The sequence below is a fragment of the Andrena cerasifolii genome, chromosome 8 (assembly GCF_050908995.1).
Source record: "Andrena cerasifolii isolate SP2316 chromosome 8, iyAndCera1_principal, whole genome shotgun sequence".
In the NCBI taxonomy this organism is placed as follows: domain Eukaryota; kingdom Metazoa; phylum Arthropoda; class Insecta; order Hymenoptera; family Andrenidae; genus Andrena; species Andrena cerasifolii.
Genome location: NC_135125.1, coordinates 7,350,551 through 7,368,982, shown reverse-complemented (window position 1 = coordinate 7,368,982; position 18,432 = coordinate 7,350,551). Strand labels below are relative to the sequence as shown.

Sequence of the window (18,432 nt, the reverse complement as noted above, 5' to 3'; positions counted from 1 at the left end):
GAAATACACTCTTCTTTAGAGATTTCCTTAGTACGGTAACGCAATGTGTCACTCATCACTCTAAAATTATATTCAGAGGGTGAAAAACACACAGTTAGATTCTAGAAACAGTACAGTTGCAGCAGAAATCCGGAGTCCAATCTACACAATGTTTAAACACTAACAAATTCCAGCACAAGGCTATGGACCCCTTTAAACACCACTCGAGCATGGCCCAAAAGTGTCCCAGTGTACCACAATAAGGGAGAACAATGGCAGGTGTTCATAGAATTTTGCAGTGTAATATAAAAATGAGAATGTTTAGATTTGTTTTAAATACCCTATTATAACAGTATGCACATCTTTTGTGATTTTACTTCAACTACAAAAATGCATAAAATTGTTGTCCCTTTTCAATATACCTATGTTAATTACCTGTTAATATAAAAAGCATTAACAGGCAGAACTGTACTAAGCTGGGGTTACAGTGTACCTAAATTTGTTTTTTTATTTAGTTTCATATGATCGTCATCCTGACGGAATGAACGTTTATAATAAATTTCTTTGATTCCACGATTGCATAGACCCAATAACGACACGTTATGCACTGCAGCCAGTCAGGTCCTCTGTACATTTCCCATTCACAGAAACATATTTCGGTGTCTGCCAATTTTACCCCGCAATGCGAACGTTCCCCCACATTGCGGTACTTGTCCCACCCACTGCACAGCGATTTCGAGGATACTTGCACTTGAGACACGATTAAGTAACGGAATGCAGGTACGGGGAGGTGGGTGGAGCGCGAAAGGAAAAAGAAGATCGACTCGCGGAATCGGCGAAGGGGCCCGTTCGAATCGCGAACAATAAATGCGCGCGTCTCCTCTCGCCGGAGGGTGCCGTCATTCTTGACAGTCGCCTCACCCTTCTCCTCTTCGACAGGGCACCGTCTTTGTACGGGCCGATCGCCTCCCTCCCCGCGCTCGATGAAGAAACAAAAGCATAATTTATAGGGGGAAAGAAGGGATCGGGAACGGGACACACGGTCGTGCACAGCGTCTCGGACAGGAAAGGATATGTCAATCGAGGGGCCTCAGCTTTCTTGACTGATGAGAATAATATCGGTATTGTTCTGATAAATTATTCGTACGATCGCAGGGCCCACGTCGATATCCGATCCCGCTCTGCACGTATCCCAATGCATCACAGTTTGAATAGAGCATCGATGCTCTCTGAAATTACGATTAGGCGACTCGGAGCTCCAGGGCTCGTTGACTTATGGGGGGACTCGTGATTTCAAATGAATCAATGCTCTTGGCGATCGTTCATGGACGTAGCTGGTTATGTGGTATTTTAATACAAAATAGGTGTATACTTTCTTCTGTTCAGATTCGAGGAGATTGTTACTGCTAAGACGTTCGAAAAGGTTGGAGGGCTCTGAGGGAAATTTGGGAAATGTGGGAAATCAGGGAAACTGTTTTTGTTCTTCTTGATTTTGTAATTTTAAAATTTAAAATCTATTATCCATTTCGTGGTCACACGGGGTGTATCGCACCCCAAGAGCATTTTTCGAACTGAAATGTCGCGCCCTTACGTCTTCCAAAGGGGATTTATCGCAAAAAAGATAAAAACAAATTAAAAATCGACTTTTTTCCATAACCGTGGAAAATGGCTCATTTTCAACTACAAATTGTATTATATCAAAATTTACATTTCTAGAAAAAGACTGTTAGACCAGGACTGTAAGTATTGCGAATCTACAATTATTACTGAAAAGTTAAAAGATTTAAAAATACGAAAATGATAACTCATGAAATGACGCTGGGTTACAGCGAACTCTATGTGACTAATTTGTGATTATAAGAAGGTGTGACCACGAACGGTTAAAACCACTACTTCGTTTTAATTTTTCCACCGTTTTTCATATCAACCAAAAACTTGAACTCCAACATTAAATCAATTTGGGATTTTATCAATTGAAAAACCGTGGACCTTCGGCAGAAATTATCTAAGAACTCAGAGGAGTTTCTTCATCAATCTTCCACCCCCCGGCAAAACAAGAACCGCGCTGCCTCGAGCATCTGAATCCTTCATCAGCCAGAGACACAAATCAACCCACAGGCATGAAAATACTCCGAAAGTGCAAAGCGACGATAAATTCCCCTGAACAAATCAGCTCTCCTAAGAGAGCTCTAGAGGGTGGACTGGACAACAATGCTGCAATCCGAGCCGAAAACCGCAATAAGTCAATGAGGAGTGACAAAGGGGAGCGTTATCGGGGGAATAAGTAGCCCCCATTCCTCGAGAAAAACTCGAATTGAGATAACAAAGGGCGGCGGAGCGCGCGTTCCGCCCGTAATCGGCGCAATTGTGCGGTAACTACGCTGATTCTTCCACGAAGATTTACTACGCACCGCGTCTAGGAGCCCGCGGGGGCCAGTGGCCGCGGCGAGGGCCCCCGAAGAAAAGAAACGAGGAGAAGAGGGGCAGTCGAATAAGGGCTGCCAGATAACAGAACGCGCCAGCCATTGTCCCTCGCGGACAATGCAAGGCTGTTGGATTATGCTAGGAGCAATCTACATCTTCAGCAATGTATCATACCGCGCGTGTTCCGATGGGCCCTGAAGACCGTGCCTCTTCTTCCGAGTGCACGCGTTCCGCTTGCGCTTGTGTATCGCGAGCCAGCGTTACAAGGGCCACGGTATGCGTTATTATTGCTGCATCCAAGCCGAGGATATTGAGATATCTTCTCTGCTCCCGACCCAGCGGTTCCACGAGCTGCGTGCTTGCCGGTCGAATAATGAAAGTCGATAAGAGGATGAGGTGTACCGAGGTGTATTTCGAGCTGATTCTTTAGCGCTCTTGTACGTGTACGTGCCTCGTTCTACTTGAAGGTGCAGTGCCTAGAAAGGGTACAGTCCCAAAGTTTGCAGCTTCCAGGTCTCGCAGTAAGAGGTCTGGGAAACTTCCCCGGAGATGGTAAACTCCTTGTTGGAATTTTCCTTCGTGAACTTGTTAATCGGTAAATCACTAAATTTCAGGAATTACGACACTCTGAAATCGTTTCTAAGGCTTGGATATATGCTAATATTTCCTCAAAATATTGTGCTATAATTTTTGCACTCCTGAAGACCCAAAGGCGTTGAAACACTGTGAATTATTTCGAACGGAAACTTGATAGCCTTGGATTTGCATACGTGCCACGGCGCAAGGTGCACCGAAGCAGCGAAATTTCGTGAACATTCAAAGGCGTGCCACGAAATTTGATATATCAGGCACTGTTTTTAGCGACAGTTCAGGAAAGGCTACCCTGCCGCGGTGACTCGCGAATTCCCGTTCCGTGTGAACACCTGGACTTGTACCTGGGAAGATCGCGTCGCAGATAACATTGTTTCGCCTTTTGTCGGGCTGCTCATCGGGGCGATCTATAGCACCTTTCGCATGATGCCACCTTTATATCATCATCGTGGTCAGGTAGCCGCTGTACACCTCGGCGAAATAACATACTCCGCGATGGGATATATTCCCGAACGCGCGCGAATTTTACACGGGGGTATCGTTTTCATCCAACTGCTGAATAAATTACACCTCCGAGCCGCAATTTCGGTGAAATGCTACGTTACCATTGGCTATGCAATTTAATACAATAAACGGGGATAGGTACTGGTTACGAAACTAATACAGAAGAGTTTCTGCAATACAATACCAAGAGTCCTGTCTTCTTATTTTTTATTTTACTTCCCCAAGAAATCTTTAATCTTTAACTTCGCGTGGACTCGTCAAACTCGTCAGTTTTCATTCAATAAATTCCCCACTCCTTATTCTTTCGACAGAAGTTAAATTGCTGTTTCAGATCGGTGCCATCGAAAGTCGAGCTCTAATTGCTCCAGAAATTACTGCCTCGGTAGTATCGGGTTGCAGCGTCGCTGTCGTCTACCAGCATTCTCGCAATTAAACACAAAATGCGCGCGGCTCCGCAGATCGTATCGGAAAGGAATGAGACCAAATCCATTTTTAATACGACAGAGTTTTCGCGACGCACGTTTAATAAGCATTCGATGGGATCTGCGGCTGCGCGGCTGCTCGCGCCACCGATTTATTAATCCTCATTTTTCAAGGCTGCAACACGGAACGACTCGCGCACCGAGCATTCACAGGGGCCAGGAAGAGTCGCGTTATCAGATCGCTCGGTAGAAAACGCCATAGCGTTGTAATTGGTATCGTCCGTCAATGACAGAGAACCGCTACCACTCCTCGTTTCGTTGCAACGTAACATATGCGCTGCCGCTTCCGCAAAGAACTATGGTTCCCTTTTTTTCAAACCCGCCACACACGCGGGTCACGAGATCCGCTGCGCGAAATCTAAGCGAGCTGTCTGCAAGATCCTTCGCGGAATGATTAAAAAATAAAATCAAATAAAATGGAAGCAAATACTATTTCACAAAGGTAAACGAAAATTGAGTCCCCAACGAAGGGAAGATTTGGGGACACGGGAGGCAAAGAGTATCTAAGAAATCGTTAGCACTGGAAGCAAATGATTTCGAAAGGGGCTTCCAGCACGTGGCACCTCAAGTAGATTATTCTGCAGAATATTAAGCGGCCCACCTTGCTCAGGCGAAGAAATAACGCATCTGTGGGGATTTATTTCTAAGTGACAAAAGCACTTTTTTCGATTAAAATTTTTCAATAAAAATAGCGAGATCTTTGAATAAATAGAGGCACTTAGTGTACACTTAGAATTGGCCATGGTGGCGCAACCTCTTAACAGATGAACCTTGAATTTTAGATAGATATGCTAAGTAATGCGTAATCTGTTTTTGGCAACGAATGCTTGAACGCTGGCCGTCTGAAAGGAGGCCCTGGCGGGTTCAGTACCGTCGAAGAGCGATCCGTTGTCGCAAAAAGGGCGATCTCATTACCCCCGAGGTGGAGGGGTCAGCAATTACAAAGGCCTGTATACGTGGCCGTCGGGGTGGACGCGTGGAGCGATCGCGCGGACCCGCGTGCACCCCGTCTGCGAAATCCTGAATGCCCCGAGTATCCTCTTTCCTCGAACCTCTTAGCGCTATTTAGCGGATCCTTTTACGGGACAGCAGGTCCCGACAAGAAAGGAAAGCGCAGCGAACGGGCCGGCGGAGCCACGAAACAAGGGGGGCGACGAAAAAGAGACGAGCGCTCCGGAGAGTCGCCGAAGGAACGGGAGAAGGTTGGAGGAGCAAGGAGAGAAGGCGGAGGTGGAGTACCAAAATGGCGGTGGGCCGGTCCAGGGACAAGATAAGCCCTTTGTGCCTGAACGGGGGCCCCCAGGGCAACGGATCCCCTCGTTTCGCTCTCATATTTCGCGAATCCCGCTATCATATTTTACTCGTGGCCCCCTCTCCTTCGCAGCCTTCTTCGTCTTCTTCTTCGTCTTCTTCTTCTTCGTGCCTCTCTTTGGTACCCCTTCGAAGGCCCCTTCGGCCTGTCTCCCATTTTTTGCTCGCTCACTTTTCGGTACCCATGGTCCGCTCTACCCTCCCGATGGTCCCCTTTCTCTCGATTGTTCGCTTCTCTAGCCAAGGTCCGTTCGATTCGACCGTCCCAATACGCACAGGGGCCTCTATTGACGCTTCGCTTGCATGAATATCGTCCGCCCTCATTGTTTCGCGATCTCTGTACTTTATTATGGCCGCGACTCGCCTGATTCCGTGGCGGCCAACCGGACGATTCGCGCGGAATATATTATGGAAATGCTGGGCGCGACCGAGGGACGCGTAATTTCTGCCTCTGCGCGAAACGGTGGGCAGTTAAATGGCTGCTTTCTGGTGTAGACGAGTGTAAAAACATGCGACGGATTTGCCGCGTTCTCACGTCGATATTTGCTCTTTCATGTATTATCCGATTGTGAGAGTCCCCCGAATGTTTAGTTTGAAAACTGGTGTACAAAACCTTCTTAACCTGATGCGAGTCAGGTGAAAAATAGTTTCACTGACAAGGGAAGATCCCGAACCCGAAAATTCCAAAAATTCTGAGACTTTGTGAATATGTAGGGAATTTCCTCCTGATTACAACGCAATTTTTGTTTGCTGCCAAAATTTGCTCGAAGGGGGTGAAATTAACCCCTGAAAAATCGGCTATTTTCCGATTTTGTGTCATAAGTCGTGAACTCTAAAATAATTTGCTCACCAAATGATGGTAGATCTAATTGAATTAGGTAACTTTTGTGTTGAAACTGTTTCTCTATCTCTTACAGTTCGCGAATTATAACAGAAAATCGGAAAATAGCCGATTTTTTCAGGGGTTAATTTCACCCCCTTTGAGTGAATTTGGGGAGCAAACAAAAATTTCGCTGTTATCAGGAGGAAATCGCCTACATATTCACAAAGTTTCAGAATTTTTGGAATTTTCGGGTTCGGGATCTTCCCTTGTGAGTATAAGGTGAGATATTTAAATTGTGTTAAACTTTCTATTAAATCAAGACGATTTGAAGACTGATGTTTCAAAAAGGCACATTTCCACATAGATATTTTTTTTTAAAAATCGCAAAAAATCTGGCAGGTACCTACGTTTATAAAAAAATCTCTTTTCTTTATTAGATCTTGGAAATAAAACCTTTTGCACGAAGCATGTATTTTCACTTAAATTTGTCAAAACGGAATTGAACCTATTTCGTAGTGTTTTGTACCTAACATTGTAATTAACATTATTAAGGCAGTGCCATCAAAATTTGCTTCAACGTCGAAAACGGAAATACCTTTTTGAGAAATCACTCCTCATTTATGAACTGGGAACTACTTAGAGATCTACGCGCTGGGTTTACTATCGAACTTGAGTCTCTAGACTTTAAAGGACGTTTGCACAATCTGGTGTCACTGATTACTCCGCTCATTCTCCAATACGATGCGAATTATATCCAACAGTGTCCTCAAGAATGACCTATCCAGAAGTCTGACGTCTTGATTGCTCGAAACGGACCACAAGTCACGGTAAGTATCCTGTCGCATTCGAAAGCTCGATTCTCCACAATCACTTCTCCCGAGAGACAATCAATTACAATTACCCACGATCGCCTGATTGTTAAAAGAAGCCTGGAAATGGCGGACTAAAGTTTTTTATTACGGGCACGCGCGGCGATCGCCTGGTCATTTGCAAAATTTTGATTGGCTCGCGACGCGACCGTCAGGAAGCGACAAACCAGCGGGGAGCGAAATAAAACGAGACACCGAACGTCGACGGTGACAATAATTTAATCCTGCTCGACCCTCTCGCCGCGCGTACCCGCCTGGAACCGGTTGGACCTTGTCCATCTTCCCCGAGAAATTCGTCTGGTCCACGATCCACCGCGGGGTGAGGGGGGGATTCGGTAATACGAGAGGAGATTAAATTCAAGAACTGCCGGACGCGAATTAATCGGCCGCGGCCGGCCAAAGCGACGCCGCGAATTACAATACGCAAATGAAATTTTCGAAAAGTAATTTCTGCCTGCCGTCCTGACCTCGCTGATCGATTTATTTTTTTCTGCGCCAGCCACGTGGACTCTTTGAGCTCGATGGATTTGCGAGGGTTAATTATATTTTGGGCCTGCGGGCATGTTAAGGAGATGACGAATTGATGCTGGGATGAAGGAATAGCTGGGGTTGATTTTTAGTGGAAACTGGTGTTGCAAGAAGGGAAAGAATTTTAAGCGAATTTTTGGAGGTGGTTCGTGCAATTTGGAGTGTTACTTTGGTGGATATAACTGTGTCATTTCTCTTTTTAAGTAAGTAGCAAACTGAATCGAAAACAAGCACCCCCAAGTACCATAGTACACACACGGAACACTGAAGTAACTGGTGGCGCTAAAAGTTATCCTCCGATGTTAATAGCTCTTAATTCTTTTAATTTATATGTCAGTGATGTTTGGACATTTCAATAGAAGAGACTTGCGAAATTTATTGCCCACGACGATGAATAAGTATAAGAACGTGGAAAAATTGCGTCGATGTTTTTACGTAGTAATTCATCAGCGATCCGAACACAAATTTAGACGAATGTTTAAAGATTTTTTCCTTTGAGACTATTTGAAGGCATTGGTTTACGTGAATAACCCACAGACTTTACAACAATTAAAGGATAATATTCAAGACGAAATTCTTCACAATACCATGGAAAATTATGTTTGCTACTGTTATTACTAAGTAACATTTTTTATATCCATTTTGTAACTATCATTAACGGTTCTTTTGCTCTCATTTCTCTGCTTTCGTTTCTTTCAATTATTTTTCTTTTGTACTTCCTAATTGTTTGTTCTATGCTCGTGTGACTGCAATTTGTACTTCTTATAACAAAGGGTGTACCCCGTTGATATACTTAAATAAAAAATAATAAATAATTTGTTTGATATTATCCTTGGAATTTGACGTTATAAAATTTGCAAGTCCCAATAAATTGTACCACAAAAAAAAAAACGCCAGGTTGTTTCATTTAAAACCGAAGTTATACACTAAGAAAATCGGATGATGGCCTTTGCGCCACCTTTTATTGCGAACGTAACTCAAAATCAGATTCCTCTTACATTCTCAAATTCAGGAAAGAATAATAGAAACATTAACAACAAAGCAGCACAGGCCACAACTACGAAGCAATCTCCAGCCAAAGCCAAACACCAATATCAACGAACTCCACGGCGAGAAATCTCCACTAAAACGCGCGGAAAAAATTCCACGAACGGCGTCGCGTGCGTGGAATAATGGCCGCGGCGTTGCGAGGGAAATATTAATCGGCTCCCAGAAAGCTTCCCGCAAGAATTCCTCGCGGGAACCTCTGTGCCCGCGGATATGAGGCGTGTTTCCTTAATTGGGCGATATCTTTCGTCGCTAGCCTCTGCCGATTTATCGTCCGCGGGGATTCGTTAAATAGCGTGAGCACCGAGGCGTAACAACGACGCCGAACGCGACCGCGGGGACCGCGATGCAGCGTCGCTGCAAAGGTCGCGTGAATTGTAAATCGGCGCCATAAATCGAGAACCGCCGAGAGAAGACGGGGAACCGGGCGAATAAAGAGACGGCAAAATAGCGTTCGAGTGGCTGTAATCGATGGGCAGCGTTTTCGAGCCCTCGCTTTCGCGTCACTCTTAACGCTCTATTTTGCGGCAAAGGCGAACGCGGCCCTGTGGTCAGCAAAGGGATGAGCTCGAGGACAGCAATTGGCGTTGGAAGGTGGTGAAGTGGCGGACATTGACCGAGAATTTGAATTTATTCGGGTTCCTTCGTAGTTCTGACATTTCTGAAATTATTTCGCGGAGGAAATAGGACCCTCTACTTTTGGGAGTGAAAAGTTACTGGGGAACTAGAATGCAATTTACTTTGGAGCCTAGAGTCAGCTGAACGTGCGTATTGGAGCTTAGGGCACAAGTGTTTCAAAGCGCTTAATAGAACAACATTTAAAGAACATTCGGTAATTTTTTTTAAAAAAATATTTACCAAATGTTCTTTAAATGTTGCTCTTTTAAGTGCAAAAAGTTCTGTAGAAATATATCCTTCCGCTTTTTCAAAAAAAATTCACAAATATTCGCCTCTTTTCGGTCTCCCGACGAGGTATAATCCCTTAAATCTCCCAGCCGTTCGATCCCTTTCGCCATCGATCAAACGCGATACACCCCCTTCCTCCCTGGAGGATCTCCTGCTTGAAGGCGTTTACGCGATTCCCGTGGATATCGGGCGTACGGGTGATTCTCCGTCGATTATATCGATTATCGAGCGGCAGGATCTCGACGGGGGCTCTATGCCAGGCCCTTAAAGGGCTCGCTAGGCAGGAAGACAGGCCGCTTACGTGGCTTCAAACAATTAAGGTTGACTTACGCGTGGCCGAGGCGCGTACCAGCCGCGCTAAAAGAGTAAACGAGTTACCGGGACGGCATCCTTCCGCGGCTGCAGCATCAGATAATGCAAACCGTGGCCCTGTCATCTCGGAAGAATTTACAGGCGACACTGGACGACCAACCACGAGGAGTTAGCGAGACCTCTCCGCTATCGGGCACGCTGAATCTTGATCCCAGCCGACGGCGGAGCGTGGCTTGTTCGCGCGAATGGGTTTTCCACGAAAATGCCTGGCGATGGGGCGTTCTCTGATCGCGCGAGATGCCGTCCCCGTTAAGGCGCGAAACTCGAGACCGTTTACTAATTACCGTTCGCGAGGATCCGCAAGGAATTTCATATGATTTTGTGTAAAAGAAGTCGGTAACTTGACAAACAAAAATGCTCGCGGTACGTTCGAACCCATCACTACTTTCGCTAAATAATCACTATCCTTCCTCCTTCGTATCCTTCGCTGGGAAGACTAGTATTAGGACCCTAGGATAGAATTCCTAGATCCTTCCTAGATCCAAGTAGATTTACTCAATGATTTCTGCTCCCAGAGATTTGAATGCTGAGAAGTACGCGCTACCAAATACATGCAGAGGTAGACAAAGAACGATACCGGAACGACTTTCGGTAATATCGAACCAGCCTTCGATTCGTCGGCGAGTTTTCCAGCAGAGATAATAGAGCGCGCCGAGAACAATCACAAAACGCCCGAGACGAAGGTGTTATTTCTGCGCGAGCAAATGGAGCAGTTTCACCGACTGCCATTGTAAGTGGTAACCAAGATGCGTCCGAGCTGTGCTATACTTACGATCACGCGAGCGATCGCAAATTATCAGTTTCTCCGTGGTACTTGCAGCGAATAGTGCCTTTCGAGAATGCGTCTCGGTGGCACCTCTCAAAGGGAAGAAGCTGCGCGGCGAGCGGGGCGAAGGGGCACGCGCAAGAAGAAGAAACGAAGTTGTTCACTCACCAGGCATGCAGACACATCGGAACGTCCCAGGATCGTCCAGGCAGGAGCCGTCGTTTTGACAGGGATGGGACTCGCACTCGTTCACGTTCGTCTCGCACCGTGGTCCTGTGAATCCTTGCGTGCAGTTGCAGCCGAAGGAGCCGGGCGTGTTTACGCAGATACCGTCGTGTTCGCAGGGGGATCCTGGAAGAAACGAGAACAGAACATCAGAACGTGGACAAATCTTTCAAGCACTTAATACAGAATTTGCAGATAAGGCATTCTCTGCTTGATCTTTGGAATCGAGCTGCTGAATGGAGGCAGAATGGCCAAGGTTTATTAGCGATAAATAACATCCTCGGGAGCTCAATGTTTTTTAATCATTCCAAAAGAACGTACGTAGGGGAGGCCGGGGCTAAAAGTTCCGATTTCGATAAAACATAAAAAATGACTGGAAAATAATGTAGTTATTCTCTTCGCTATTGACTAATTTCTTGTTAAATTTATTATATCTTCTGATTTTAAGCTTGTGTTTAATATATTGTAATAGGTTTCCCGTAGAAAGTAATTTATTTGTGGCTGATCGAAGCGGAACTTCTTACCCCTATATGGGGCAGGTTGTTATCGCATTGGGGTAAGTTGTTACTATGATATAAGAGTTGCCTTTTAATGAAATATTTCATTTTCTAATGAAATAAAGCAGAATTTTATTAATAATGGTTATTTATGAAGGTTCGGACCAACAAAAATGTATTATCTTTAAAAGAAAACCAAAAGCGACTGTTTTTATTTATCTTTACGCATAACTTCGATCGAAGTCGAGTCCCTTTCCGCCTTTCATTCATATGTTCGCATCTTAAAGCACAGCGGAAACAATTTATAAATTTGCGGCAGGTCTGTGAAGATAGCACCCCCAAATTCGAATTTTTGGAAAAACTCAACGGCATTCGTTTGTCCATCGTTTGCCCTCGTTTGCCCATATAAAATTTTCGTTTGCCCACCCTTCAAAAAAAAGTTATGAACAAAATAAAAAATTTGTCTTCATCACCCATTATGAATGCATTTCAATTTTTTAATAGAAGGATACGAATGTACCCGACCTGGCCACGTTTGCCCACTCTCAGATTTCATTTGCCCACTCTCCAGAATTTAAATAAAAAATAAAAACCGCGAAAAAATGGGTATAGATGAAGCGATCGCGTTAAAGTTCGATTATTCTCGAAAATATTATCAAAATCGTTCTTTCAACGGTGCAGTTCGTTAGTTTAGATGTAGAAGAGATTTGCCTATCCATTAATTTCGTATGCCCACCCTTCAGAATCGAATTATTAATGAAGATAGCCAAGAAGGGCGGTACCCGTTAAAGCGATCGCGTTAAAGTTCGATTTTTCTGGAAAATATTATCGAAATCGTTCTTTCAACGATGCAGTCCGTTAGTTTAAATGTAAAAGAGATTTGCCCATGCATTAATTTCGTATGCCCACCCTCCAGAATCGAATTATTAATAAAGATAGCCAAGAAGTGCGGTACCCGTTGAACCGAATACCTTTCCGTTCGTTTTTTTCCCGAATGAATTATCAAAATCGATTGTTCTTACCGTAAAGGTGAAAGGTGTTTGGTGACATGTTATCTACTTCAATTTGTATCGCTCATCGAATACTTCACACTTTTCACACATCTGCAGCATGTGCAGAATAACACCAGAGTGGTTTTCTAGTCATTTTTCACTAATTACCGCAATGATATCGCACAACGGAAAATAATATAATCTCACAGTCACTTCACAAACCGTAAATGAACGCACGGTCTTACAAGAGTTGCGTCCGAACTCTGTAGACCGACTGACTTTCGTGCGTCGTTGGAAACAATTCCAGTGTCGCAGACCTCTGTTTACGTTTCGGCACGTTCGATGACGACACGCAGCGCTGTTACCCTCAAGGGTAGCAGCGCCGAGTGCCACTGCCGAAACGTAAACAGATGTCTGGCGATACTCTCGAATTCTTTCCAACGACGCACTTGGCTATCTTTATTAATAATTCGATTCTGGAGGGTGGACATATGAAATTAATGCATGGGCAAATCTCTTCTACATCTAAACTAACGGACTGCATCGTTGAAAGAACGATTTTGATGATATTTTCCAGAAAAATCGAACTTTAACGCGATCGCTTCACATGTACCCTTCTTTTCGAGGTTTTTATTTTTTAATTCGATTCTGGAGGGTGGGCATACGAAATTAATGCATGGGCAAATCTCTTCTACATCTGGACAAACGATATGCATTGTTAAACAAACGATTTCATCGTTTAATTAATTAAAAATCGAACTTATATTTGGTCGTCTCAACGGGTACCGCACTTCTTGACTATCTTTATTAATAATTCGATTCTGGGGGGTGGGCATACGAAATTAATGCATGGGCAAATCTCTTCTACATCTAAACTAACGGACTGCATCGTTGAAAGAACGATATTGATAATATTTTCTAGAAAAATCGAACTTTAACGCGATCGCTTCACCTGTACCCTTCTTTTCGAGGTTTTTATTTTTTATTTAAATTCTGGAGGGTGTTAATTTTAATTTTGTAACTTAAAGTATCGATGTTGCAATAAAATAAAGAAATAAGTAAAAATTGTAGAATATTATCGAGGTATCGGAAATATAGTATTTTCGCGTACCATATTTTTTTCTAACAGTATATAGTACACTGGACAAAAATATAGTACAACACTATATATTATAGTACGGTTGGCAGCCCTACTTATTCCACACAGAGTAGGTGTGCTAATACCTACTTATAAATGACAGGGCAACTCGAATCTGCCCATTAAATTCCTTTGACACGTAAATGTACAATTCCTAACAGATTCATGAAAGCGCTAAAATTGAAGATGCAAGGAAACGTTGAAGTCGAAGCAGTAACCAGCACATTCCGCGAAGTAAAAAAATCCCACGTCCTCCTTGGCCTGCGCTCCCAAGAGCGTCGAAATCATCGCTCAATCACCTATCCCCGGGCGCTATTCTTTCGATCCGTCAAGCAACTCAATAAACTCTCGGCTTTTTAAGTGAAAGCCTGTCATCGGTTCGCCTTTTCTCATAGAAAGTTGCGTCCTCGAAGAGGCGCGAGGTCCCGGGGAATCCGGGGGAGATTGTTCGCGCGAGCGGAGCGCACTTGGTCGTGAAAGGGCCGATAATTAAAACTGCCGCGAACCGGTGAACGCGTGGCGCATAATAATTAATAGCCGTGCAAGAATCAAAGTCCGGCACGCAGGTGCGCCCCCACCTCTCCCCGCGGGATGCACGACAAATGCACGGATAGCGCGCCTTAATTGGCCAAGTCGGCGGGACTTTTTAGAAGCTGTGTGCCATTAGGGTAAGGGGGGAGGAAGGAGGGCGCGCGGAGGCAACGGCCGGCGACCATAAGAAGGAAGCTGCCGGGTACAGATTCCAGGGGCACCGAGCACACGAGCCGCCTCAACCTGGCCCAGGAATCCATTTCGCTGCGGCTGGCTACCTTTCCTCCGAGTTATGCGGCTCGCGCTAATTGCAATAAGATAATTACCGCTGTCAGCTGTCCACCGAATCGTTGCCCCGCGAAATGAGCGTTTCATTAAGGCCCGCGAGGCTCCCCCGAACCGTCGGATTTCATTTCTATCCCACGCGCCCGCCGACAGGCTCCGTGGATCGCGACTGTACGCGCCAGGATCACGGACAATGCGCACGCGATCGCCATCTTCTGTGGTAATTGTCCCCTAGAAATTGGTCGCTGGTAACCTTGGGCAAACTCTGATATGCGAGGCTTTCGAGCCTGGGTGGAGAAAGTGCGTGGCAGCGGGTGAGATTCAGTTGAGCAGGAAGAAATCGACGGATCCAGGGGATCTATGCGCTAGTGGTGATGCTAGGTGGGCATTCGTGACCCGAGTGTTTAAATAGTAGAAAGAAGGTAGCACCCTCGGCTAACTAACGTTGACCACACAAATTTCACTCTCCGCGTCTTCACCTGAGTGCCCGGAGCAATCAGACTCCAACCCCAGGAACCTATCTACACATTCGGAATTAAGTTCCCTCAGGAGCAGAAGCCCCAAGCTCAAGCTCCCCAACTCAACCCTTTCCACGCACAATTCAGAACAATGCCCCAGCCCGCTGGGATCAAGCTCCTCAGCGTTGCGAGCAGGCTCGTGCCCTCGAAGAGGCATTCCCGAAGCAGGAAGATCTGCTGGCTCGTAGGAAGAGGTAACGCGAAAGCAGCAGGTCACAGGCTCGTTACATCGTTCTCAGGGCAGCGCGTACAATTACCCGATATACCTTTCGAACTTTTCCGTGGGCAACGACAGCAGCTCGCCGGGGCCGTTTATAAAGTCCCTACTGGCCGTGGCACGCTCGCATACCGGCCTCGTGTAATTCGCCGACGGTTTTTCCGACCTCGGGTAATTGCTGTCGCCGCGCGCGACGTTCGACCGCTGAGGAAGGAGCCGCAGAAAGAAACCGGGGAGAAAAGGCTGAAGACAGAGAGAGAGAGAGGGGGGGAGAGCGGGGCAAGGGTGTATACGTGTGTTACGGGGCAGCCAAGGGCTGGCAAGAAACGCATTGCTTCGTCGTGTTAGCAATCGAGCGGCGAGGACTAACAGATGACGAATCGGTCGGTCAGACTTGTCGAGGGCCTTCAAGGACGAGTCTTTCAGAAGGAGGCCGATCGATGAGGGGAGGCTGGTCTCTGAGGTTTCCATGTCTAGGACTTCCACGTTTCAGGATTTTTACGAGAGGATTTATTGCTAGGATTCAAGCTAGAATTAATTATATATAGAGCTACCCAAATTGCTCTCCTGAATTTGCATTCTTCCGTAAGGGAGCAGAGATATGCATAACGTTTCCTCGAAGCATAGGTAACTTAATCGCGAGCCACTAGGTTTAGTGTCCCGGTTAATTACGATAATTTCGAAAGGGGGGTGCTCGACCACCAGCGGGCCTTAATACAGAAATCCTTGTACGTTATTACCCCCCGGCCATGTTACGCTGGTTCCGTAATGTCGGAGGTGTAGCCCGGTCGTCCACGCATATAATATCGCGGATAATCGATCAATCGTACCACCATGCAGGCGCAGTTTGCGAGATTTCGTTCGGTAGCGCGGGCCCCGTTCGCTCTCGCCTCGCGCTTCTTGCGGGGCCGCGCTGCCCCCGAGGAACTTAATCTACCAGAAAATATGCAATCTAGATAATAACAGAGCGCGGGCCCGAGCGTCAGGTCATTATGGTCGTTATTAAACGTAAAATAACAATTTAGCGTTTAATTAGATTCGTTTGTGCGCGGCTGCCACCGGATCTCTACTACCCCGAGGAAAGGCCAGATCTGACCGCCAGCTCTTCCTAAGCCTCCACTTCCGGCAAAATCTTATTACGAGCAACGTCCTGTCCTGCAGCATCGTCGACACGCTGCAGAATCTCTTTATCCCTCGCCTCCTTCCTTTTAAATCGGCTAGGGTGAAATACCGTTGCTCGATGGCCTTTCACGTGGGTCTCCTTCAGGGGAGGAAGATGGGGGGGTGGATCGCGCGATGGAAAGTGGATTTAATGGTAAGAAGAATGAGATAATATGTACCTTTGCTTTTGAAGTTGATACAGGGGGCAGGTTGATACGGAGAAATTATTGATTTATTTTGTATGCATTTTTGCAAGCTTTCATTTATAATATATTAAAGAGGAAAGACCAAAGTATATTTTAGCATATTTGTTATTAAGCAACTACTTCCAAACAAAAATGACAAAGATTGAAAACTGAGAAACGTATCAACTTGCCCCGGTCTCCCCTAATTTTTGCATGAAACATAGTAGAGGGTTCCTTGATGCATCACATCTATGCACACAAGTGCACAGATAATGCATTTCTAAGGAAACAAGAAATCGAATTCCCGTCGACTTGGGGTTCACATTCGTACCCTTACTTAATTACTCGTCATCTCCAATCACTAACCTCACAGATCACCAAAAGAGGCCCTCGAATATCCGAACAAAAGCAAATCTCCAAATCTATCTGACGAGCATCCACGGATAACTCAATTTGCTGAGGAATTCCTTGATACTAAACACAGATACCACCAACAAATATACTTGGAAAAATATATAGAATGAAAAAATAAATCCGTACTTTCTATTTTCCTAAATTTCCCTGATACCACCCCTGCGAAAACGTGGCAACCCTAGATACAGGGTAGTAGACCCATCTAATCAAGCTACCGGAAGACCCTAACTCGTGATGGAACTCGGTAGTGAATAGAAATCGGCAGAGATCGAAGGAGCCGAGGCAACGAACTCGAGGACGATTTCCGAGCAGGGGAGGACACAGTTACACCTCTGGAGGAGAGTTTCCAGCGTAGCCTGGATTTCCAAGGCGCCGCAGGTATGCCGACGTCCAGGCCAGGTATACGAACTGCCTCTGCTCGTATCGGTTTACCATTGTCAGGGCAACGTTGCCGAATTTCGGTGTAACAATGGTTCTTTGTTTAGCCAGCAGGTAGCGAACGGGGCTCGCCTTCGCCGAGATCCGGCCGAGTCAACCACGCCACGAAACACGAACAGGAAGGTGGAGGAAGCCCGGGTCGAGCAACAGGCAGCTTGACCACGAAGGAAGAGGGATTTCGTTACGCGTTACCGCGTTGTTTGCGCTGGCACGCAATGAGCGGGTTTTACGGAACTCACACGAAGCCCGTTATGTTCTTGGCGAGCGGGAGAAGGGGAATTCAATCTACGGGGGCCCCCTCTGACCGATTTTTTAACCACTTTTTATATTTGCATGCATATCTGTGGTCCGTAGAATGCAGAGTTTACGGGAGGAAGTTTGACCTCGTTTGGGTTAAGTGGGTTAGAGTTACTAGCTGAGTGTTTTGGAGCAAATTGATGTCCGATGGTGATTAAAATAAAGTTTAAGAGTTAGTTGACGATTAGGGAAGGCAGGTGGAACTGGAATCTTCAAATTGTGGAACATATTCAATTTTGGATGTTATGAAATTAAAGTCCCTTTTTAAATTCTTTCAACATTTCACTCAAACGTTTATACTTCCCTTGAAAACTTAACGTACTTCACCCCGAATTTCAAGCGAAAGGCAGTATTTGATTTCGCGTAACTCGAGGGGGTGCCAAAGTGTTAGGTACCTACCTACCATAAACAAGAAAAAAAAAGACGCTTTCACCACACGCAATGTGCTTTCACCCCATTGTCAAGAATTATGACGTCCCGACGGTGTCATCTTCGCGCGTCTCGGGGAATTTCGGGGCCCACAAAGATGGCCGCGGCACCGACGATGTAATTCAACACCGGACCAAAGTGCTCGGAGAACGACCCATTTGCGGTGGTCCTTCGCTGCAAATGGACCGACGTTTTCAGGAATCCAGCGTAAATATTTATAAGCCGAGAGAGAAAGAGAGAGAGAGAGGGGGGGAAAGCCACGAAGAGTGGGACCTCTTTTTCGCGACTCAACGGAGCCCACCGGCAGACGAATTATACAAGAGAAGAGTCGCGGCGTCGCACGAAACGCACGAGACGACCTTATCTCGCCGGGACAGACGTCCCTCTCGGGAACAGCGGCGAATAAATTACGTCTTCCTCCCTGAAATTAGCCGTACCCGTCGGAGATGCTTTTCCTTTGTGGGAGTCGCGCCCCAGAGGCCAGGAATCGCGGCAGAAGAACG

At 45.8% G+C, this 18,432-nt stretch overlaps 1 protein-coding gene across 3 annotated transcripts in view; it reads right to left on the bottom strand.

The window, feature by feature from the left end:
• The window catches only part of N (neurogenic locus Notch protein), a 281,303-nt gene that overhangs the window by 85,820 nt on the left and 177,051 nt on the right, over positions 1–18,432 (bottom strand). For all 3 annotated transcript variants that reach the window (XM_076819252.1, XM_076819253.1, XM_076819254.1), the window contains one exon: positions 10,771–10,953. In XM_076819252.1, the coding sequence (XP_076675367.1) occupies positions 10,771–10,953 (183 nt within the window). The remainder of the gene's footprint in view (positions 1–10,770; positions 10,954–18,432) is intronic.